Source organism: Gallus gallus, chromosome 3, assembly GCF_016699485.2.
Source record: "Gallus gallus isolate bGalGal1 chromosome 3, bGalGal1.mat.broiler.GRCg7b, whole genome shotgun sequence".
Classification (NCBI taxonomy): domain Eukaryota; kingdom Metazoa; phylum Chordata; class Aves; order Galliformes; family Phasianidae; genus Gallus; species Gallus gallus.
In genome coordinates this window covers 11,446,955-11,470,604 of record NC_052534.1, presented here as the reverse complement: position 1 = coordinate 11,470,604, position 23,650 = coordinate 11,446,955, and the positions used below count along the sequence as shown (strand labels likewise).

The 23,650-nt window shown below is 39.8% G+C and overlaps 1 protein-coding gene across 4 annotated transcripts in view; it reads left to right on the top strand.

Moving 5' to 3' along the window:
- The window catches only part of PPP3R1 (protein phosphatase 3 regulatory subunit B, alpha), a 33,555-nt gene that overhangs the window by 4,616 nt on the left and 5,289 nt on the right, over positions 1-23,650 (top strand). For 2 of the 4 annotated variants that reach the window (NM_204376.3, XM_046938402.1), the window contains exons 2-3: positions 17,770-17,809; positions 23,275-23,451. In NM_204376.3, coding sequence (NP_989707.1) covers positions 17,770-17,809; positions 23,275-23,451 — 217 coding nt within the window. Of the gene's footprint in view, positions 1-939; positions 15,632-17,769; positions 17,810-23,274; positions 23,452-23,650 lie in introns of those variants that run through there. The other 2 variants (XM_046938401.1, XM_046938400.1) reach the window with 2 other exon arrangements.

Here is a 23,650-nt window from a genome sequence, read left to right as displayed (position 1 = left end):
AATGGTAAAGATCTTATTGGCTGACTTGATTATCTAAATTGCTTATACCTGTTCTTTCTTTCCCCCAAATCATGAGCACTTATCTTGCTGTGCTGTCACAAAGCTGACAAATACTGCCCTTGTTCTACAAATGAAAAATATTGAGATTAAGGATAAGAACTTATCCAAGGCTTTTTGTTACGTAGCAGTTAACTATGTGTGATCTGAGGGATACACAGTGTGTTTGTAAACCTGAAAATAAATCTAAACCTGAAAATAAGTCTCAATCGAATGAACTGCTCGGAGTTTTGAGGTCTTGAGGTTAATGGTTTAGTTTGCATGCAGCCACCTGGCAGTATGCTGTCCATTCAGGCACTTGATGGTATGCTGTACCTAAAAGCTTAGTCCTGCACTACCTTCTTTCAGCATCTTTGTAGCACTGTGTTAACCATTTAGAGAGGCTTCCTTCAGAAATAAGACCTGGAAACTGCCTGCTATATCCAATGGAAGCTATCCAGCAAAAGAGGCTTGGAACTCTCCGACTTGTCCGTAACTTGGCATTTACAAGCTCTGTTGACACTCTGTTTCACAAGTAATGAAGAAACCCTAATGATATAAATAATACTTAGCTATGGTGAAGAAGTCTCAGAAATCATTTAGATGCTTTGGATTAAAGGACAGCATTGCTCAGGAAGTGTCAATAAAAGTCTTGTCTTCCGAGCTGTAAACAGGTTATGAGAGCTAATACACTCAGGTGAATGTGGAGTCTGTGTTGACGGACACTTCTAAGCAAACTGTTAAGGCAAAGAACCGGAACTCCCCCAGTAAGCTGATACTGTGCCTTTAAAAAGCTTCTGTAGTCAGCCTGAAGATCACAAGCACAATTATATCATTACCTAAGTAAGTTAAAGTTGGAATTAAAAATGTATTAAGACATTTGTTAGCTAAAGAACTTCAGCCGGAGTTTGGGAGGATGGGGTGTGATGGGATATGGTAGGATAAGAGAGGGAAAGCCCAGAAATGAAAACCAGGAGTATGTTTTTATGAAGAACACAGCTACCAACTGGAAGAGTAGAATTCAGCTGTGATATACACAAAAATATGATCTTAGTATGTTCCTCAACTTTTAAAGGTTTAAGGATAGAATCGTAGAATTGCTAAGGTTGGAAAAGACCTCTGAGATGGTATAGTCCAAATGTCAACCCACCCCCACCATGCCCAATAAACCAAATCCCTCAGTGCCATATCTGCCCTTTTCTCAGTGCCTCCAGGGACGGTGACTCCACCACTCCCTGGGCAGCCTGTGCCACCGCCTCACCACTCTTTCTGAGAAGATTCTTTTCCTGTTATCCAACGTGAACCTCCTCTGGCACAGCTTGAGGCCATCACCTCTTGTCCTACCCTTACGGAAAGAAGCTTTTTACTTATATCCAATCTAAATCTCCCCTCTTCTAGTTTGAAACCATTTCCCCAAATTTAATTTACTATTGAGCTGCTGCTTAACAGGCTTGGTGTCTGAGCAGTGTTGTTGATACTGAGTCAGTGCTGATGACACTGAAAGAGCACTTGACATTTTTCACAGATCAAAGCTTGATTACCTGTAGGTCTGCTAACCTGAAAAAAAGGCTGTAAGAATTAAATAGACTTGATTTCTATATTTGATTTCAGTTGATTATCTTAGCACACTAACAATGTTTTAGGTCAATGTTTAGATCAGAATACCTAAATAAAATGGCAGTTCATTACATATTGTTAAACCATTTTTTCAGGAGTTGTAGTAAAAGTTCAGGTAGTTTTCCCTGAAGTACTTTGCTCAAAACATAGTTGATTCCTTCAGTAATCATACAAATGGAAGCATTGGCACAGGGCACCACTGCTGTTGTTATGATGTCAGACAGCGTATTGAAAAATCTCGTTAGTGACAAAAACATAAACTATATTAATAACTTTGAATCTTATGTAGTCTTGAACATTTGAGTGCCATTCTAACGTTGCTAAATCCGAGTTTGTCCAGAGTTGTGACAGCTGTGAAGCATTCTCTTTTGAGAGGCCTGAGTTAGCTAGAAAGTCGCATTCCCTTTGCTGATGAGAAAACAAAGAGTCATGTGAGAGGAAGGGCCTAAAATTGACAGGAAGTAGAAGGTGATGGTTTTTAATACATAGGTGTTGTATGTAATAACAAAGTGCTGGAATGTTCCGTAATAGGATGCAGGGTAGATAAGGATTCCCAAAGAATTGGGAAAAGTTGATTTGGGTGACAGGTGAAGTGATTTTTAGCAGTAGTTTGATTGTGGATTATTTCTAAGGGGTGTCATTTAGCATCTGTGCTGTTGTTTTGTCAAGTCAATTAACCTGTGTTTCCCAGCATCTCTCAAAACAGCACTAAAAATACTCATTTTAAATTTACATTCTTTGATTTACAGGCTGGTATATGAATGTATGTGTATCACATGCCTCCAAGTTTGCAAGCAGTAAACTTTAGAAAGCGTAGCCTATGAGGAGGTGAGGTGGGAAGCTGCAGAAGGACAGCAGTAGCCTATGGTCTGTGGGTAGATTGTGTATGCATGCGCAGCTGAGTCAAAGCCTTTGGTGGATGGGTGCAGTGACTGGGGCTGTGCCTTGAAGTGGGCTGAATGGATTCTGGGTTGTGAGCCTCCAGGGCAACTGGAAGTCCCTGGGGCTCTGCAGGGGTGCAGCTACTGGGCTTATTTTGGGAGTCTGTGGATCCTATCGATAGCAGTAATTCCCTTAATGCTGCTTTGAGCATACTGTCAAGCTTGCTTTTATGTACTTTTAATGTAAATTTACAGCTCTTCTTGGGACTGCTGATTTTAACCTTACTGCTAATTAGAACAATGAATGAGCTTTGATTTCTGAAAGGATGATGGAATTTTTTCTTTAGCACATGCTATGAATCTTACAAAAAAGGCAAGCCAAAGTAAGTTACATTTTGGAGAGTTGTTCAAATATATGATATATCTGTTCTTGTTTATAAACTACCAAAACTGGGCTTGAATTTTAGTTCTGTCTTTTGAGTATCCTCCCTCTATTAGCTTGTAGTAAAAGTGCTTACACATCTGTATTGGCTACTGAGTGCTAAATATTTGCACCGAAAATACTGCTGTTAATTGCATTTGAATATGTCACATAGCCAACTCCTGGATGGATAATCACCTCACCATTGAGAGATGGAAGAAGCCAGCATTTCCTCCGTCGTACAAGTTGTATGAAGAAAACTGTTCAAGGCTCTGAAATGTTTCTTAGCAATAAGAAGGCGAATCGAAAGCAGTTCGGCGTTTTTGTGTTCTACTATTTGTCAGTTTGCATTCCTCTGGTGTGAAAGTCTGTGGTGATCATAACTGGAAGACTTTGGAAGCTTGCATGGCAGCTTTTTCACCAGAAGCAGTGTTAGAAATTCAGACCATTCCATTTGAATTGTAATGCCCCAGATACCTATTTAATGTATTAGAAAATTCTTGATATTTTAATTATAATAGGTTTTGATCCGTGTGTTTTGGATTGCTGTGTTGGAAGGGCCTGTTTTCAAACCATGACTCATCATCTTTCTTCTTGACGGAATTAATTCTTCATGTATCCCTGAGTGTCATAAACCAAACCAGAGCTTGTTAAAATGTCTCAATATCTGTCAGCTGTAAGTTCTGATGAAATTATTTTCTTTTTGGGTGAAAAGAAGAGCTAAGTATTAAGATTAGGAGCAACTATTAGACACGGTTAAGAATACCAGAGTACAGTATCTATTTTTCAGATTCTGTATCTATGCAACCGCTTCCCTTCAGCACAGCCTGCCTCTTCCTTTGCTTTGCACGTCCTCTCCAATTCGGCACCTTTGGCTCCTTGAGTTTCTGTTCATGTCAGTTCATGACATCAAGTCCCATTTTTGGACATCTGTCTCAGTTTCTAGATGCGTGTCCTTTACGCAGTTCTTTGTAACATTTTCCAGCCCTTTTTGTGGTAGGTATGAGGGATACTCTGTTTGTTATCTACTTTTCTTTATGATCTTTATTGAAGTGCTGTTTCCATTTTGGCTCTAGTTGCTGGCCAGCCGTAAGACTCTTATCTCCCTTCTCTTAAATTCAGACTTCCCTTTTTTGCACTAAGTGGTATCAAACTCTTTATAAGCTGCTTAAATGAGGAGGAGGGGCTGGTGACACATCTATTTATGCGACTTGATTCAGTGCTCTTACACTACTCTTTAATTGAGTAAGTACTGTGCATTGACCTGTGCGACTTTCTTGAAACTTACACTATGTGAATTGATGGCACTCTCCAATTTACACTTAAACTTCTCCACTAAGGGACATTTGACTCTTTTAAACTGTCACTGCTGACTGCATCGGCTTTCTTTTTCTCCTGGGCCGTCTCAGATCCATTTAAAAATATCCTTGCAACTGTTCCCATAGCCTTAACCTTTGCGATTAGCACATTGCTGAATAATCTGTTAAAATCTAGGAACTTAAGAGAATCAGTTGGTAGAGGGAGATGCACTGGTCACATTGCTTTGAGTGTTCCTAACCTATTTCCAGGAAAAGGGAATTATAGCCAACTGTAATACGTTATAATAGTATCTATACTAATTGATACTATTACATGATGTAGTGTGTGCTATCTTGATTTCTTGTAATATAGAATGTGTCTTTGCTGCTTCTTTTTGCTTTCCAAATACCTCTTGCAGCAGGACAGTGAATGTTATGTCTAACTCATCTTTCCTCCAGAAAAGCAGCCTTGGTAACTGGTTTGCTGATACTGATCTTCTATTCTTCACTTGCACAGTTCAGTTAACTTTTTATGGTAAGGGAAATTTACCAGATAATTCTGGAGCGAATAGATTAACTTACATTTTCCTTTGCTGTTAGATAACATGCTACATTTGATTTCCAGCTAGGTTCTCATCTGTTATGTTTGCCTCAGTCTAACACATACCTCAGATACATCTGTATAGTCCCAAGCAGACCTTGTTGTCTTTTCATGCTGAAGTTAGGAAAAGATTTGTTTTTCCTACCGGGTGTTGCCTGACTGCTATGGCTCATTTGGTGCTTTTGGAAAACCCTCTGCAAAGAGAAGTAGTATTTCTCCTTTCTAGTGCTTGTAGCTTTGGGTATTAGTTGTGTGAAACTGATCTAATGATTATCAGTTTTCTTGCCGCCTGTTCTGTCTTTCAGTGCTATATCTGATCTTGGTACAAGCAACCTAAGGAAGTTCAGAGGCTTCAGAAGACAGCTGCTGTTAGCTTTGCTCACTTGCTTTTGTATTGTCCCAGCTCATACTTTGAAGAGGCAGGGTTGTTCATTCTGCAGGTCATGCAAATCCTTACCTTTAACCTTTTTCAAAAACATTTCAGAAATCAGTTTAAATTTCCAAGCAGTGTAACAAGTAATCATAATTTCCATAACGTGCTAAAGCGTAGTTACATGCACTGCACAGAGAAGACAAACCATCTTTACACCCCTCTGGGCTCAGTGACAATAGCATTTGGCTGGAAGTACATAGAGAATATATATATATGATTTTTTATTGTATTTTTGTTAACTTTGGGGGGATGTATTGCAATACTTTGAGTTCTTGCTCAGTTGTTCTGGAGAGCTCTTTGCTGAAGCTCCCTAGTTTATCTTGTTTTTATAGTACCTGGAAGTGCCGATGATTAAATTGGCATACTTAAAAGCAGCCTTCTGAGAGTATCTATAATAGAGCAAATTGGAGTTCAATATGGCTTTAGGTCAAATGAATATCTTTTAATAAAGGAACTCTTCCTATTTTTATGTAGGTCAGCCAAGGGTTAGTTCTCAGTTTGGTTTGACTGCTGTTCCATGACTTTGTATTGGCATGGAAGCTTTGAGCACTTCAGACAAAAACTTTACCTCCAATTTGTTGCAGAGAAAGGGAGAAGCTAAGGGAGCCTTACGAGCCTGCTCAGTATTTTACCAGTAAAACTGGTGGCTTGACTCATGGTAGTTTCGTGTTTCATGATTTGACAGGCTGTGAGATGGTAGATAGTAGCTTAAGCATGATTTGGTTTTTTATTACTGGTGAAAACTGTGCTAAGTCCTAGATTTTTGGTGATGCTTGCATGCATTGCCTTAACGCTGAATGAGGCTTGGTTTCCTTTGCTCTTCAGGTTTGGAAAAATAATCTGTAGTTGCTTTTCTTTCATACAGTCACACGCTGCCTGCAGTTGCTTGGGTTTTCTATCCTGGTATTTATCAACAAAGAGAGAACATTCCTCATTGTTGATCAGCCTTAAGCAAAAGAAGATTTTAAATGGTTGTTAATTGCCAATTTGTATCCCCTAATGTCTCTAAGGTCAGTGTGATGTGTTTTGGGGTTTTTTGTTTCTTTTTTTAGTTCTCTCTTCAGGTCATTTCTCCCTGCTGTCATTTCTTTAAGATGCTGATCCTTAACTCCAATAATAATGTAATACCACAGTTGTCAGTTACAATCTTATCACGCTTTTTACCTTTTCTGCATAGGAAAAAGATTATTGACTTCCTTGAGATGCTCTGTAAAACTCTTCACTTCTGTTATTCATAAAGGTTAGTGTAGTTTTTAAGCTTACGTCACCTGTATGTCTTGTAGCTGGTTTTGTACTTGGATTACTGGTTGGGCAGCACAGTCTTGTTCTTGTTGTTACTAGCATGTGGCACAAGGTGTCTTTGTCCGTGTTAGGGCAGTGCTTTGGGGTGGGTTGGTTAGGCAGCTCATTGCATTCATCTTGTGAGGCTCCAAAGAAGCCTGCTGTGGTCTCTTCCTAGGGGCACCGAATGAACTTCACAGAAGAGCTTTGTGTGCTTGTTTCCTTTGCACTAATATTCCTGAACAGGCAGGACTGTTAACGCTGTTCTGTCACTACAGGTTTGCTGACTGTGACCATCTCTCTTAGAGCTACTGCGAATGTCTGAGTAAGGCTTATGCAATTGTAGTGGGGGCTGGGATGCTATCTTGATGCTGTCTTTTTTTGGTCCCTGTCTTAAGACTTTACGTTGACTGCATCTGAAAGAGTGATTAATGCCAGGTTTCTGAATTTGCAGTAATCTAGAATGTTGCTTGAGAGTACAGACCCCCAACAGCTTTTCAGATAGTGCAAATTTGATTTATGTGGTTTGAAAACAAGAGATTGTGCTTTGTGAAAAATCACCTTACTTGAGACCACATCTTACCTGTCAGTGGGAATTACCTCTGTTTGCCAAGAGTGTTCAGGCCTTCTAATGGCTTAAGTAGTTGTGAACGGCTAGTGACAACATGGCACATAGCTGACAAGTTCTTCCATATTTTGAGCTTGAACTTGTGTGCCTGGAAGCTCTCTGCTGTTGCCAGTTACACTAGTAAACCTAGTAGGAGGTTTTATGGGTGAATCCAGTGTGTTAACATAAATGGAGCAGTTAAATTACTGCCTTGTAAATTTTTTGTGACTTATCTTGAAGGTACAGAGAACCATCCTGGCTTCCTAACGCATACTCACTTGCGTGAGAACCTCAGTGCAGTGCTGACAGAACCTTTACCTACAAAAGGTTAAGTTACTTCAGCATCTTCCTGAGAAACTGTCCCGTCCTTGGCTTTTGGAGAGTTCATTATTCATTTATGTTCGGCAAATTATAGCGCTTGGGGAATTTTCACTACTCATGCAAGCTTTAGAAATGCCAGCTCCGCAGTGATTGCGTAAGTAGATGGGGTTGTGTCCTCTCAGCAGCCATAGCTGGGAACTGCCAAAAGTGAAGTTGTCCCATGGCTGGCAGGGAATCGTGCCTTAGCTCCTAAAGTTATCATGTCTGTTCCTAACACTGTTGTCTCTGAAGTTTTATTTGCAGGTTGTAGTATTTTGGCAGGTTTTGGCAGTGATATGTCTTGCTATTTTGCATGGAAGTTCGTGGTTTTTCATACATACGAGGTTTTGCTCCTCTCTCCTTCAGAAGACAAGGATTATTTATTTCTTTTCTAAACATGGTACAATCTTGCCTCTTTCTTACCTTGTTTTAAAGACTGTGCTACATTTGTCTCCAGTGCTGCTAAATCTCTCTCTGCTTGACATCTTATGAATACTGTCAGGGAATTCATCAAATGAAACAGTAAGCTTTAATATTCAAAACACATTACAGATACAACGTTCAAGTTACAGTAGGTTCAAAGCAACCCAATTATCCTTTCTGTTTTTGTATCTATGTCCAGCCTACCTAAGGTGCCTTGTGAGGTGGGCACATATCCCATGCATGGTGTTGGTGATACTAACTGTGCCCTTGGACTTGATGGCTCCTTTTCACATACAGACGTGGGAAAAGGACTTTGCAGTAAAGCTGTTTTCTGTCTCTATTCTTTCTACTTTGAAAAGTGTTCCTTGGTGTTTCTCTTGTGTTCTTAGGAATCAGTCTATCTTAGGTGGCAACTTTTTTCTTGCAGACACCTTTAGCTTATCTGCAGATGAGCAAATGCACTGTGGTGTGTGTATGGTATAGACTTGTGATTAAATCACATTCTTCATTTTACCTTCAAGATCATGAAACCTTTTATTTCTTCTGAAAGCTTTACAGTTGTAACTGATTTCAGATTGGAAAGGCTATGGCATCAATATATACAAATACAAATCACAGTTGCTGCCATAACTGGCCAGATTTTACAACGTTGACCTTTGATCCTCAGCACTTCAAAATATTAAAATCTAAAACAGGTGGTTCTGTTCCATTTGAATACGTGTACTTTTATTTCTGTCTTTTCTTTGATAGCAGTTAAGTAAAAGGGCATGCTGAAGATACTGAATTTTTATAACTGTACCCCTGTTTCCTTTTAGCTTTCCTGTCTGGTAGAGATTTTGGCGACAGTAGCTTTCTCTAATTTCACTTCTTGCTTCATTGGCTTAGGGCTTCCCTGTGATATCCTAGAATAGATATTTGACTGTGATGGCCTTAAGCCATTAATATCTCATTTTGGAGGAGACCCCTGAACAGCGTAGGGTTTAAATAAAGCACAGCCCAAGTGGCTGGCCCGCTGCCAGCCCGAGGACAAGTGGCTTCCCTTAAAATGCTTGACAGAGCTTGAGCACAGCCCTGTCTGCGTTAGGTGGTGACTAAGGAGGGATGGGCAGGCTCTGCCAGAGGCGTGCAACCTTCCTAACCTCCTTGGGCTGAGGGGCTGTGTGGTGGAGCCCCATGTGCTAACCAGGGCAGAAGCTTCTCAGGACTCATCACCTCTTCTGTTACCAACAAATATAATAAACGTATCCAAAACACCTTTTTCATAATATGTCTTTTTAAATGTGTCAGTGTGAACTCAGACATTTTTGCATACTTGCAAAGAACAACAATGCCAGGATACTGTAACTGCTTTAGCCCGACTTGATCCCTACAGTAATCCCCAATCCAGCAATCCCCTTTGCCTTGCTTCATTATCTCTGATGTCTGCAATTTAAATGTCATGCTCAAGAACTAGATATTTATCTCTTTTTGAGTTCCTTCAGTACTGAATGATACCGAGTGCTCTCTTCAGAGGCAGGGTTAATGAATGGAGGCTATTTAATGAGTAACAAATTTAAAATTTGAAATCTTCCAAAGGTAAGTTGAAACAAGCTGCATCTTTTCCTGCCAGTGTGCTTTTTTGACCACACAGTGTTTGTAGACTTTCTTGACGCTTGCTCTTGGTTAGCACTAGCGTGAGCTGTAAGACCTGTCCCTTGCAAGTGGTCTTCCCCTTTGAGTTAGGAGGGTGAAAACAGAACAGAAAGTTCAGTGGCTTTTCAGAATTCTGATAAACCTTCCAAGCAGCTAAACTGAAACTGTTGAGTCAAGTAATACCATCATTCCCTATGGCCATGTTTACACTTGGTGGATGTACAAGTGGCCACCATTTATGCTGTAGTCCTTGAATAGAGTCTGCACCAAAATATGGTGGTAGAATGGAAGAATTTACTTTTTTCTTCTTTATTTTCAAATGGAACTGGTATAGTATTTCAGATGGCAAAACCTCTCAATTATATCCATCTCTAGTAGATTGGGGAAGGGAAAAGGTTGTTAGATTCTAACGCACTTGATTGGTTAGTTATTATCTGAGCCGTTGAAAACATTTATCAGCATTTTCCATAATTGTTAGAATGAGCATCTGGAGAACATTTCTGTTAGTTGAATAAAAAGTGAAGGAGAACATTCTGCCTTTACCACGGCAGATTTAAAGTGGAAAAATTAGCACTTTTTTGCATAAAGATGGAAGAACGACATGATAGCAGCATTTGGTTTCTGTTTTTCTTTATTGTGGGATGCGTGTGGTTTAGTGTCCTCAACATGAGAAGCTTCAAGAACCTGTGCTATAGCTGAGTCAAAGAAGCTAAAATTGCTACAGAAATTCCTAAAGAATTCTTGTAGTAGAATAAATTGCCTTTCTGTAACTTTTTCTTCTTTGTGGACTTCTCCTAATGACCCACACTCATAATTCAGAAAACAAATATATTGTAAAAGCAGTAACTTAAAAGCAAGTCACTGTTAAAGTCTAATCTTTGTGTTTTAATGCTTAGTATACATCCTAAAATTCGGTAGGTTTTAAATCCATCCCTTGTCTCTGTATACCTAGAGAACTTGTAACATCTCGTAGGCCGTGATAACTAAACCCCAAGATTTATGGTCAAAACATGAATATCATAGTTGACTTCTGTAGATGTTGCTTATGTTCAAATGGCTGGGAGAAAAAAATCTTCAGTTGCTGGAATTTGCACCTCATTTCTGCTTGAGTAAAGAATAAAAAACCAAATGGTTCACACTCCCGTAAAAATCCTGTTTGTTTTGCTAATGTAATCTTACAAGATTTATTTGAGAAGTATTCCATTCTGTTTCTTTCATGACTGATGCAGTTCCATAAGTTCAAGATTTAATGGCAGCTCCAGATATTGAAATTTTGTGAATAATAATTTTTCTATTTTAGTGGAAACTTTATGCAGAGCAGAGCAAGAGAGCATAATTTTGAAGTAGCAGCCGAATGCCCCAGTCCTTTACTGGAGTCTCTGCTGCAAACCTGGTACCATTGTTGCTGCTTTTATGGCTTTCTTCCTTGCCCCTTCCTCTTGCCCCTCAAGTTCTTCTGTAATTCCTTGGATACCTTTTGAGAATTTGTTGCTTGTGCTTCCTTGCTGTTTCATTCCTGCTACTGCTTACATGGATAACACTGAAGTGTAACATGGAGATCAGATTTGACATCCAAATTCCGGAAGATAAACGAGGTGGTTCCCAGATTTAAGATGATGTATTGGAACTTTGGACAGACAAGGTGACGGTCACGAGTAAATATAGATATAGATATATGTGAATGAGTGGGACGCAAGCAGAGCTGAAGCTCTAAAAATACTAATTCATATGATGGCTCAGTAGGCTCAATAATCTTCTGAGTTGGGTTCAGCTTGGAAGTAACGCACCTTAAACTTAGGTTTATACCCTCCTAATTCACTTAGTTCTTTCTGTGGTCAGACTCCTTGAAATGTGGTTTAGAATTTGGGGGTAAACGGCGCAACAGTTGAGTTGCTCCAACTTTTGTGTGCCTCCTTAAGCCATCTCAGTTCTTGGCTTAATCCTTTTGAATCACAACATCTAACTGACATGAGGGTGGTTGTGAGAACATCAGGGTGGATTTATTCTTTCACTATTCAAGGAGAAGTTTTGTTCTGGACAGCTTCTAATTCTGAGGAGTGAGTGTTTGTGGGGGAGTTGCACTCAGTGTCCGGGGTACATCTGTGAGAAGGAAGTCCTTTGTATTTACTCAAAGCAAGTACTGTGTAGCAGTGCAAGAAGTTAACTTCTATATTTTGGCAGTTAGTCTGCCCTATTATCAGCTCTTAATTTTAGCTTAGTCATTGTTTGCTGGTAACTATGCTGTGATATCCTTAAATAGAATTTTTTACTCTTAGTGGCTGCAGTGAAAAGCTTAAAAGCAGCCTCAGTGCCCTTTGAGTTAAACACAAATGCTGCATTGCTAGTGATCTTATCTATAGTGACATCTTCACACGTTTGCTTGTGATCATCAGCAAGGTGTTTTGTCTCAACTCGTTGATCTTTGTGGTATTACAGGCTGCTCTCGGGCTACAGCTCTGCTTCTCTGGATTGAGGAATTTGTTTTAAAAACAACAAGGAAACAAACAAAAAAGCAAACAAAGGAAACCCTTACAAACCTCATGAATTTGATTTAACCAAACAGCATATTCATGCTGTTTCTTGAATAGGGTGGCTGGAGATGTTCTTGCTGCTTTTTTTTGCAGTTGTGTGCTATTCCTGCATGACTTGTTTTAAGCCACATCTGTTGTGGTATCTACAGAAACTTGGGCAGGTCTTTGATCTGTGCTCTGGTAAACTCCTTGTAGGTTTTAATTGCTCCAGTAAGTCACGTATTAAAAGTACAAATTACAGTTGGTGAGATATTGAATTTTTTTTTTTACCATGCATGCAAATAGTTGAGTATTAATGTGGCTCAGAGCCTCCTGGGCTTGGTCTGAAACTCATCTTAGAAATGTTTAAGCAACTATGGATATGTCTGTGTGGTATGTTCTATTTATGCAGAAGTTTTTGCAGCCTTCATAATAAACACTGCCCTTAATTTAGCTTGCCCATTTCCCTGTTAATGAAGAATATGGAACGAACCTATGTGACAGCCAAAGCTCTAATAACTCATTTATGATCACTTACCAAAACAAACAAACAAAAAACCCAACACCAGAACTCTTCACCAAGCTGGCACTTCTTCACTGTTAAACCTTCGGAAACATCAATACATGGAAAACAAGATCTAAGGAGGAGGAAGAAGAATTCTCTGCAACAGGTAATTTTACTAATTGTTAATTTTGGTGGTATGAAGAATGCGAAATGAACATTTTGCATGTTTGTGGAGGCTTTTTGAATGCTCACTGCAAGTCTCTGCTGTATTACCTCATAACACATACGTTCTTCTCTAGTTTTAGTAACAAATGATAGAAAACAGCTTTCTGTGTAGTTTGAGACTTGCAGTTGATTATCTTGATTAATCTCTAATTCTGACCTCTAACCGACATAGTTTGGTTAACTGTTTCACTTGCACGTGGGTTTGTTCCTGTAGTAATTTACAAAGTGCAGGAGCAAATGCAGTAAGTACACTGTAAGTCACGTTGGCAGTGCCTCATCATCTGCCCATGCATCAAACACAAATGCAGAAACACTGGTGATGTTGCCTTTCTGGGGGAGGCTTTGGTACGTAGGATTAACAGCCGACTTCAGTATCATGGCAGCATGCACTTCTTAAGGCCATTTACAACAAGGATGAGGGATTTTGTTTGTACTTGCTGCAGAAGTTGTAGCAAATGCCAGACAAATATTCCTGTATGTACTTAACTCATTTCAAGAGCTTGCACTCTGAATTAATGTATTGTCTGGTTATGGAAATAAATAAAAAGCTTTAAAACAATCAAACTTTCATCTGCTCTACGTGTAGTCAGTCATGTATAACCTTTTGAGGACTAATTTGTGATGAGCTCTAAACTGACATTGTGGCTTTTTGGCATTTAAACACGTGTAGGTCTGCTTATCTAAGAGCAAAAAACTGCCTACAGGCTGATTCTTGGATTTAAGCTTCTAACAACTTAGGAAAATATATGCTGATAAATAACATACGTTAGCAAAATATACCTTCTAGATCTCTTTTATTGTATGTGGAACAGTTTTGCAATTTGATGTCTTACTGTATGCAAGCTTTTTTGTATAAACTACTGCAGCTATGAAGTTTGGATTGTTTAATTTACGTGCCATTTTCATTTTATTTTTTCCTGTCCAGAGCTCTCTCAGTAAGAGGAAACTTGTCAAGATAGTTGCCCTTAACCAGCCTGCCTTGGATGAGCATGTACAGCACTGATCTCAAGCAGAGAGACTGAAGAGTATTTGAAGTAACTGTTGAAGAAAGAAACCAAAGCACACTTTTTTTATGGGTAATCTATAGAAAAGGCTAAAGGCCATTAATAGTTTATCCTTAACCAGTAAAAAGGCACAGCTGCTGAAAGGAGGAAGATCAGTGAAGAATGTAATTACAAACAACGCTTTGTTAAAGGAGCAAGCTACTTGCCATGCAAACTTCTGAAATTACTTTTGTGGCGTATTTCAATTCATCTTGAGTGAACTGATATTTCTTCAGCATTCAGAATTTGGTTAGCCTTCTGTTACTAGACTCTGCACTGTTCCTTGATCGGTAATTATTTCAGTCTCAAAGTCACAATCTTACTGCTGATTAACCAGGAAGTAACTTGTAGGGATCTTAGAGCATCAAAGAAAGTCTCAGGACCATTAAAGAAGGATGAGGCTATTCAAAATACCACTCATGTTCCAGCTGCTTGTTTTTAATCGTGTAACTCAAGAGAAAGGAGTTGAACTCCAGCAGCATGGTAGTAATACCCAGATGCAGTGGAGGAAAGCATGTTTTATACTAGGTGTAAGTGCCAAATAAATACATTGTGGAGCTCTGATGTTCTACAAGCTGCATTTCTTCAAGGAGCCATATGTCACTCGTTTCTAAATGTGCTAATACGATGTACGTGGCAGGCTACTTGCTTATGTGAGGTATGCTAAGTGTGGATCTGGCAGGAAATGCTCATAATGTTTTTCTTTTTAAGTTGGCAATCTTAAAATTTTGTCAGAACAATGTTTCTCTACACACATGTAAGTCATCTCTGCATCAGAGATGAAATATACAATGGCCTGGGTTGAAAAGGACCACAATGATCATTGAGTTTCAACCCCCCTGCTATGCACAGGGTCGCCAACCAGCAGACCAGGCTGCCCAGAGCCACATCCAGCCTGGCCTCGAATGCCTCCAGGGATGGGGCATCCACAACCTCCTTGGGCAACCTGTTCCAGTGCGTCACCACCCTCTGTGTGAAAAACTTCCTCCTAATATCTAACCTAAACCTGCCCTGTCTCGGTTCAAAACTGTTCTCCCTTGTCCTATCACTATCCACCCTTGTAAACAGCCATTCCCCTCCTGTTTATATGCTCCCTTCAAATAGCTGCTTTTTGGAGATTTTGTAATTGTAAGAGATTTTCTCTTTGTAACTGAGTACCATTATTTTAAAACTTTATAAAATAAACTCAATATGCTATTTTTTTAATGAGGTTTATAATTAGAATTCTTTGGTGATTACTGTCTGTTAATACATGCAATCAGAGTGATACTTTCCACCACTGTTTCCAGTACTACCTGATGTTAAATCTTTTTGCACTAAAACTGTACCAGTGACAGTAGGCACCCATTCTTTTCTTAAAAGGCTTATTTGATCCATGGTGAAAGATGCCAGCTTCCAAGACCAAATCATTAAACTTCCATCTCTGAGGAACAAGTCTCTGAGATGTAGGAACACGTTTGTGTTTACCCAGGTCATAGGTGTGCAAACAGGAATCTAAACCTTGGCACGAGCAGGGTGTGAGTAGCTCGCACCTTTCTTCTTGCCGGAAAGAGAAATGAAAGAGGAAGAAAATGCTTTAGAAACTTACTCCTAAGGAAATGAACACTCAGCCCATCCAGAACAGGTAACTGCTTGTTTAAATACCCCATTTAAATAGAACTTAACAAATACGGAATAGACAGTAACTCTTGCACTGTCACTTAATAGATTTTTCTTTTACTTTTTTTTTGCAGCGATTGCTGTTCCAGTCCTGGATAGGTAAGTATTCTTAACATTTCTTGTTAGCATTAACATTTCACAGAAGACCTAAGCTAAAGTTTATTCACTTTTTCTTCTACTCTCCAAATATTTTTGTGGACAATTTCATGTAGATAGCTTGGTTTTTGGCTTAGATGCTTACTTAGCATCTAGATGCTTAGTAAGAATGTTCATAAACATTGCACTTAGTTCATTAACTGAAAAAAATTATTCCTGTTTCCTTCTCAATTTTTAGAAGCATTTTACACTGCTTTAGCTAGATTGATTTCAATGACCTGTGTTAGAAATCGACTTTGTCCCAGCATCTCACCAAGTATCTGAGTGCTGAGAATGGTCTTTTAAATACAGTTTTGATTGTATATTTGTATGTGTACAAGTGCACTGGTTTTAATTCAACTTTCTCCTTTAATTTGCAGCTTTCCAGTGTGGTGTTTTTCTTGCCTCTTCATGGCCTCATGTCTTAAGAGCAGCCTAGCTGGATCCCCTGGTTCCTGTTTCTTCCTGTTTCAAAATTCTGCTCTCCCCATGTTTTACATCCCATACCTTATACCATATACACGTGCTGGGCTTCTGCTGCTTTTTTTTAGTCTTCACTGTTTTTTCTGAGGCTTTGGTTGGGTTCCATCCAAGATTTTCCACTTGATGCTGTTCTCCTCAATTCCCAGCTGCAGTGAAGAAGGTTTCTCCTGTTGAATATGTCAGTCATGGTTTTTAGGCTTCAGGGAGACTGTCCCTGTCTGTTTCTTTTCTGCTACTTTGACTCCCTGTAAGAAGAGTTTGGGGAAGAAGTTGCAGTTCTTTTTGTTGCTATTCTCATAAAGCAAGTGCGGTACCTTTTTTAAAGAGAACTTGTGGGTTATGGGGGGGTGCGGGGGGGGGGGGGGGATAAGAATAGTGAAGGTATGTATCTAATGGACATAGAGAAAAAAGCAAACCACACGAACACACACACACACCAACACTTCTCAGACGTGCTTAAATTCATGAGATGTTTGTTCTGCCCCTTCCTGTCCGTATTAGGAAATGCAGTTGCATGCTTCCAGGCTAAATGCCCTTCTTTTTTCTTCTGTCAAGTGATCTCTGTTTGTGTGCAATTTGCATAATTCTGAGGACTCTTTCTGTGCCAGTGCTCAGCTGTGGGATCCCTTATGCTCCACACCATAAGAGAACCTCTTACGAACAGAACGTGTTTCAGTCTCAACTATGGTTTTTCTTCTGTAAAACACTCTCACAGATATCTTTTGAGAAGGTTTGGTTGTGAACATCTTCAGTTACCTGGTCACTTCTTTGCTAACTGAACCTAAATAAATACGAAGTGTGTGTGTATTGCTCTCTGGCTCCAAGTAGGGCATTTGAGGAATAATACTGGCTTTCATTTCTAGTGTCTTTGGAGTTCATGCCATAGCAGTTGCAGGTCTCTCTTAAGTTCTGCATGTGTCCGTATGATTTGTGTAAGTTCAGAGACTGCATCCCCATAGCTGTTGTTTCCCTTGCTGTGATTACTGCAATGCAACATGGATTTAAAATCGTAACTTCTTGTTCGGCTACAATGCAGGAGCATATTAAGATAGCCCTTTGAACTATAGTGTCTGCATTTCTGGACACGTAAGCCACTCTTTCCTATCATTCTTCCGGTGTGAAACCTCTGGGGAAGGGGAGAACGTGCTGGGATTTTCTTTGCCAATTAAGTAAAGTTTTGTATGGTGAATCTTAAGGATATGTCTGTTCTTTTAAAATAAAATGGTAAAGCAGCTTGTGTGCGTGTGTGAAGTCTTGAAATTAACTTATCCTATCTTACCTTGAAAAGAAGCGTTTGTGTAATTCATAAATAATTGGTGACTTCTGTTTTTGTTTTTGCAACACTGGATTGCCGTTACTAATCCATATCGTGTGGCCGCCTGATATTTCCTTGGGAATTCTCATCAGAGGAGACCTCTCTGTGGTTTAATATTACTTTGTGTGCTTTGGGAACAGAACTTTCCTAGTGAAATCCTGTAGTAGGTTGTTGGGTTTAAAAAAATACGTATTTATATTACTGGATAAATTGTATTGTTTGAGATCTTTCCAATGCTGAAACTTAAAATAATTGCTCCGAGTTAACCTGGGGATAACTGTCTTTGTTCTTTTTTGTGTTACAGGGAAATGAGGCAAGCTACCCTTTGGAAATGTGCTCGCACTGTAAGTTTTTTAATGTCTGTTATATTGATAGAGGTTAATCTTATTTGGAGATGGCATACAACTTTCCACATATGAATGTACTGAATCTGCTGCTTGAAAAGTTACTCAGTTTATGCAGTAACAAAAAATAAGTGAAAGATTGTCCTTGAAAAATGTAGGCTTTTTCTGTTGGACTAATTTTTATGCTGCACTTTTCCCATTAGAGCTATCAGAAGCCTGCTTCATATTTCGGTGTCTCTGCAGTGAAGCGTTATAACTTAGTACAGGCAGTCAGGCTTTTCTCTCAGTCCTAATGCCAGTTCCTCAGGGACGTGGAACAGCTTGTGGTGCAGGATGTGCTATCTCAGGAGCTAAGTATATTGCCCAAGCTGTCTTGGCACCCTGGGAGAAAAGAGAAGTTGAGGCTGAAAGATTTTTTTTTTCCATCTCCTTCCTGTGTATGCTTGCAGCAGGCACGTAGGTGAGAAGCCACTAAGTTGGTGTTACTTGCTTTTGGCCGTGTGAGCATAAAGTTGTTCTGTCTCATGCGTTTAGGCTACGCTGTGAAAATGCTGACCTATTTCTTGCTTAAAACCAACCCAAGAAAGCATTGTCTTATGAAGTGTCCCTGTGGTATTATGCTGGATGTGCTTATTTGTAACTTTTTTTTTTCCTTGGGCATTTTTTTCAGCACTAAATCACGCGTAGAGCTGTGCATGTGTGCATGGACTGCTAACTGAAGTTACCATTCTTCAGTTCTCAAGTTCTTGCTTTCGAACAGGATAATAAATCCTTCAAAACAGAGGCTACCTTGACTGCTTTCACAGTGCTGGTCATATCTGATCTGCAGCGCTCATCAGCAGTCCAACAGTAACACAGAAGTAAATGCACAGGGATTTCTTCTAAATGTATTTCAGAGAACTCAGGCTTTCACTAGTAATTGGCAAATCCTCTATGCCACATTAAGTAGTCATTAGCTAGCAAAGACCTACGTGTGAAAAGCATCTTACACCTTTCAGTAAAGCATTACATTGCTGCGATATGCTCTCAATATGTGTTGTTAAATCGGGTATGTGGGTAGATTCTCATAGTCTGTGAAGACATTAGCAGCCTTTTTCTAAATCATACATGTGTGTTCTTCTGCTAATGCTCCCCTGGTCAGATTTTCCTTAGGGATGAGTTGGTCTCTGAGAGTAGTTTTATTCACTGGCTGTATCTCTGCCTGAGTTGTAAGCAGCAGGTTGGTATTTTAAACTTGAGATTCTAGGACAAGCTGTTCTTACTTGCAGCAGCTGTGAATCTGAAGGTTCTTTACTCAGCTTGTTTGCCCTTTCTTATTGTAGAGAAGAAAAACTACAGGGAAGACTTAGTTATCATAGGTGCCCCTTTTGTTGACTGTAACTGGTCAGTGGGACAGTTGCACTGCATGCCTAAATAATGAGGAGGATGTCAGGGTGTTGGGGTGGCACAGGGATGCTCCTGCAGCACATCTGTGAGTGACTCCATTAGGAAGGCATTCACCTTGTTCTTCAGATGCTGTGTGCACATGCCGCTTCCAAGCAGCTGTCAGCTGACAAGATGAAAGCTTTTCAGGGAAGACCAGAAGGTGTTTTTAAAGATCATTCGATAGGGATTTTGAATGGTTAGACTTGGTTGTTAGGCGGCTGGTGGTTAGCAATAACAAATCTATGCTGTCTGCACTGGGGGTGTTTGGTCATAGCCCTCCCCAGCACTGCACTAACTACTTTCTCAGTGTCTGATCTTATAAGAATGTTTTTGTTTTAAAATCTGACATTACAGAAAGCAAATTCAGGACATTGTGTATGGGAAGCACACTATTAGCTACCCACCAGTATCTTTTTAACTCTGCCTTTCATTTTAGAGCATGATTTGTTTTCAGTGTGTGAATAAGCATTGTCAAATTCCCTAAAATATACCTTTTTTTCCTTAGCTGTGTTGTTTGAGCACATGGCAAAAAAAATTGATGTTAGCCAAATTGTGGAAAATATAAGGAAAATTTACCATAGCAAAAAACTGTAAAGAAGACCGTGCTTTATACCTTTATTTTGGTTCTAAGTTAAGGAGACTCATATCTTTTCTAAGTTAGGAAATTGTAATTGACACATCTGAAGTCATGAAAAGGATTAGACCAGCTGTGTGTAAGCATATACAAGACAAGTGGCTGAATGTGTCCTCAAGGGCGTCATCTTTTTGAAATGTGATCCCCAAGACTGACATGGCAGTCTTGGTTGCTACTCTGAAACATTATATTCACGCAGCAGAGCGGGCTGCGGAGAGACCTTCAGCTAAAGCTCTTGCCTCTGGTTTATTTTGAGACCTCTGCAGTCCGTTCTTATGGAAAACGGGTGTTTTTTTGTTCCATCGTAACATTTCAGAGCGTGTTTTCTGTACCAGAAGTTATTTTTTACTAATGCCTTAATATCCTTGCTCATACAGTTGTTTTTTAAGCATAGGCTAGGCTTCCTGTGACCACGTTTACTGGTGTGCTGTTGGTTAGCTACAGCTTCGAGTCAGTATTTTAATAAGGTCTGAAAAGCCCATCTTTGAAATACATCTTTGATTTAGATAGACACGCTTCAGAAGTGCAGTTCTTCTGAGGTCAGCACGCTGTGCAGGTGCCTCTGTAAGTACGGTGTGCTCAGCAGCAATGGAGGGATGGCACATCTGAATATGAAAGCAATTAGAGATCTGTATTCTTAAGGTATTCTTTTACTGGCAGCTAACGAACTAACCATGCATGTGCACTTCTACTGTCACTGAAAAACAACTTTTGTTTTTAAAGCGGAGTATGTTGCACCTGAGATTTGTTTTAGTGAAGCTTTAGGAGTTGCCAACCGAGGGCTCTTTATAATACAGCCCGAGCATCAGCAATGTGAGTAACAGCTTGAAACAAACTTTCAAATGCAAACACACATGCACACACGTGAATCATCCTTCCCAACCTTCTGTGCTGGGGAGAAGTGATACGTTCAGTGGTATGCGTGAACATAGCAGTGAGTGACCAGCTAGAAGTACAGCTGCTGTGCTGAAATGGAGCTGCACAATAACTGTATGCTGTTCTGTGGAAGCGTGTAGTTGTTGCACTTCAACCTATTCATCACGTTTCTGGATGTGTGCAGATGGGTTCAGGATAAGAAGCAGGTCTGGTTGGCTCTGGAATCTTAATGCTAAGATATAAGAGCTGTTTGAAAATACTGTTGTTTAGCTACAAGGTGAAAAGAATTCAAAATGGATTATGAAACATAAATAACGTTATGCTTTAAAACAGAATGATTTGATGTTTTTAGCAAACTGCTAGCAAAGCCTTTTCAAGACAATCACTTAGCAGGTATTATTTCTGCCAGTTAGTCCTTCTGTAAGGCATAAGTGATAAGCTGATGGGATGCTTGGCTGCTTGAAAGTAAAGGGCATGCAGAGCTTTACATCAGCTGGGGAGCAGAGCACAAAAAAGGCAAACTTGTGCGTGAGGTTAGAGGAACGCTCGCTGCAGCCAGAGCTCAAGGGAGCTCAGACCACTGCGATGAGTCACAGGCAAGCTCTGCCTCAAGTGATGTAAACAAAGCTTGATCCTCCTTATTTTGCTCAGTGGTGGTATCACCCTGTTTACACTATTGTGGACTTGGACCTCCTTGGATTGCCCAGTGCTTTCTTCTGTATCCTGGACTCCTGAGCTTGAGTGTTGTAAAATGCTGCCTACTGCTGCCACCATCAGTCCTTCTGGCTCAAATACCTTCGCTGTCTCTGCGTTATCCTGTGCCTTGCAGCTGCAGGATGTTTGTGTGAGCATTAGGTTGCCGGTAAGGAGATGTTAGAGAAGGAAAGAAATATGTGCTTATTGATTGATTGATTTTTCAGCCTCTGATAACTTAAGTCAGTACTCGGTGATTGCTGTATTAAGTTTTAGGAAGTCAGCCTTCTGCTAAATAGTGAAGGAAAAGCAGCCTGGTAAGAAGGGAACACGTAGGTGAGGACTGGTGTGTGTGTGTGTATCCATAGAGGAAATCTGAACAAAAAATGATTGGAGAGTATTGGAATTTGCTCCTATACATAAATGTTGGATTTTTTTTCCCCTTTAAAAACCAAGGAAACAAAATCCTTAAAAAATCCTTAAGTAGCTCAGCAGGAGAGAGCAGTCACAGCCGATCACTGAACCGAAGGGAGAAAGGACAGACAAAAACTCTTCACGTTTAACATAAGTCATACTGTGAATGAATGAATGCATGCATCCTTTTGTTTAATTTATTATTTAATGATTTTGTTTTGAAAGCCATTTTACAAAAACAAAATGCCACTGAAATATGACTGTACGCTTTTTAATTCCACCTGTTTAAAAAGGTACCCAATATCTTTCCTTCTTCAAGAAAAAAAGCCTTCTGACTGTGAGCCTCAAAGTTAAAGAAGTAGTGCTTCTTCTCTTAAGCACTGCAGTTTTGTAACTTTGTGTCCAAGCAGTTGTGCATTTGCAGTTAACTTTTACCTGGGGTTCTTATGCCCAGCAGATAATGATAGACTGTGTTTTTTCAGTGCAGAGCCACTTGTTAGCATTGTGTGCTGTGAGTTGGTCTCTGCTGAATGTCCCAACAAAGTGTACCTCTTGAGTTCATATTTGTAGGTCCTGTTACAGCTAAAGACTAACTTCAGTTAGAACTGCTTTCTTAGCACAGCTTATAGGGACCTTCTCTGGCTTTTGGAGCAGCCCAGTGTGAAGGCAGAATTGCTTCAGTCTGTGTTGAGTGTAATAACAGCGTAAAGCTGTAGCAGTGTGGGGCTGACTTGTATGTGTGGTCATGAGCTCAACGTAGAGCACACTCAGAACTTGTTGCAGGTTTCATTTTCAGTCTTTGCTTATATACTTGTGAGTACTGTGGACTGTTTTGATTTTCTCCTTTGGGATTCTGTGAAATTACAGAACTATAAAGCATTTGAGGTTGCTTAGGAAGCAAGTCTTCCAGTTTTAGTCAGTGCTATCCTTTCCATAAAGATTGGAAGTGAGATTTCACTGGTCTGCTAAGAGAGGGTCGGTGCATTATATACATCATAGGTAATACCTTCTATTTGCTCTTTAATGTTTATATGTCAGCGCAATGTAAACATAATGCTATCTCCTAAGAAAATTTGGGTTCTTTTTTTTAATTTCATCACACCTGACACTCATAAGAGGCTGCCTGCCTTAGAATGAGCTAAGTACCTGCAATCCTTCAGAGTGCTCTGTCAGCACGTGGCATTCGGTGAGTCACAGGGCTGACTGACTGTGCTATGGCTGCTGCAGGGAGGAAAAAAGGTAAGTTTTTATTAGAAGGAGAGCCTGTATTTGTCTTCAGAGATTGACATTATCTTCATAACCTTCCATGCAAATATGAAGTAGTTGTAATGCTGTAGGAGGGATACTGGTCAGAGAGCAGGTTAACTGCCAGAGGGGTTACTGGGAAGCCTTGCTGAGAACAGGTGTTTTTTTTTCCTTTCAGTTGATGCTGATGAGATTAAACGGCTAGGAAAGAGATTTAAGAAGCTTGATTTGGACAACTCTGGTTCTTTGAGCGTGGAAGAGTTCATGTCTTTACCTGAATTGCAACAGAACCCGTTGGTACAGCGAGTAATAGATATATTTGACACAGACGGCAATGGAGAAGTGGACTTCAAAGGTAAGATGCAATGAGTTGTGAAAAGTGGTGGCATTCTATCAGAGTTCATGGAGCCTTGGAACTAGATGGACATCCCGTTGTACAAAAGGCTGAGTGAAAACAGCTTGTTAATGAGAATAATAAAATAATTCTACTAGGAATTAATACCGTGTCAGCAGAGCTATGCTAGTCAGTGATGCTGAAAAGGACAATGTCTTCA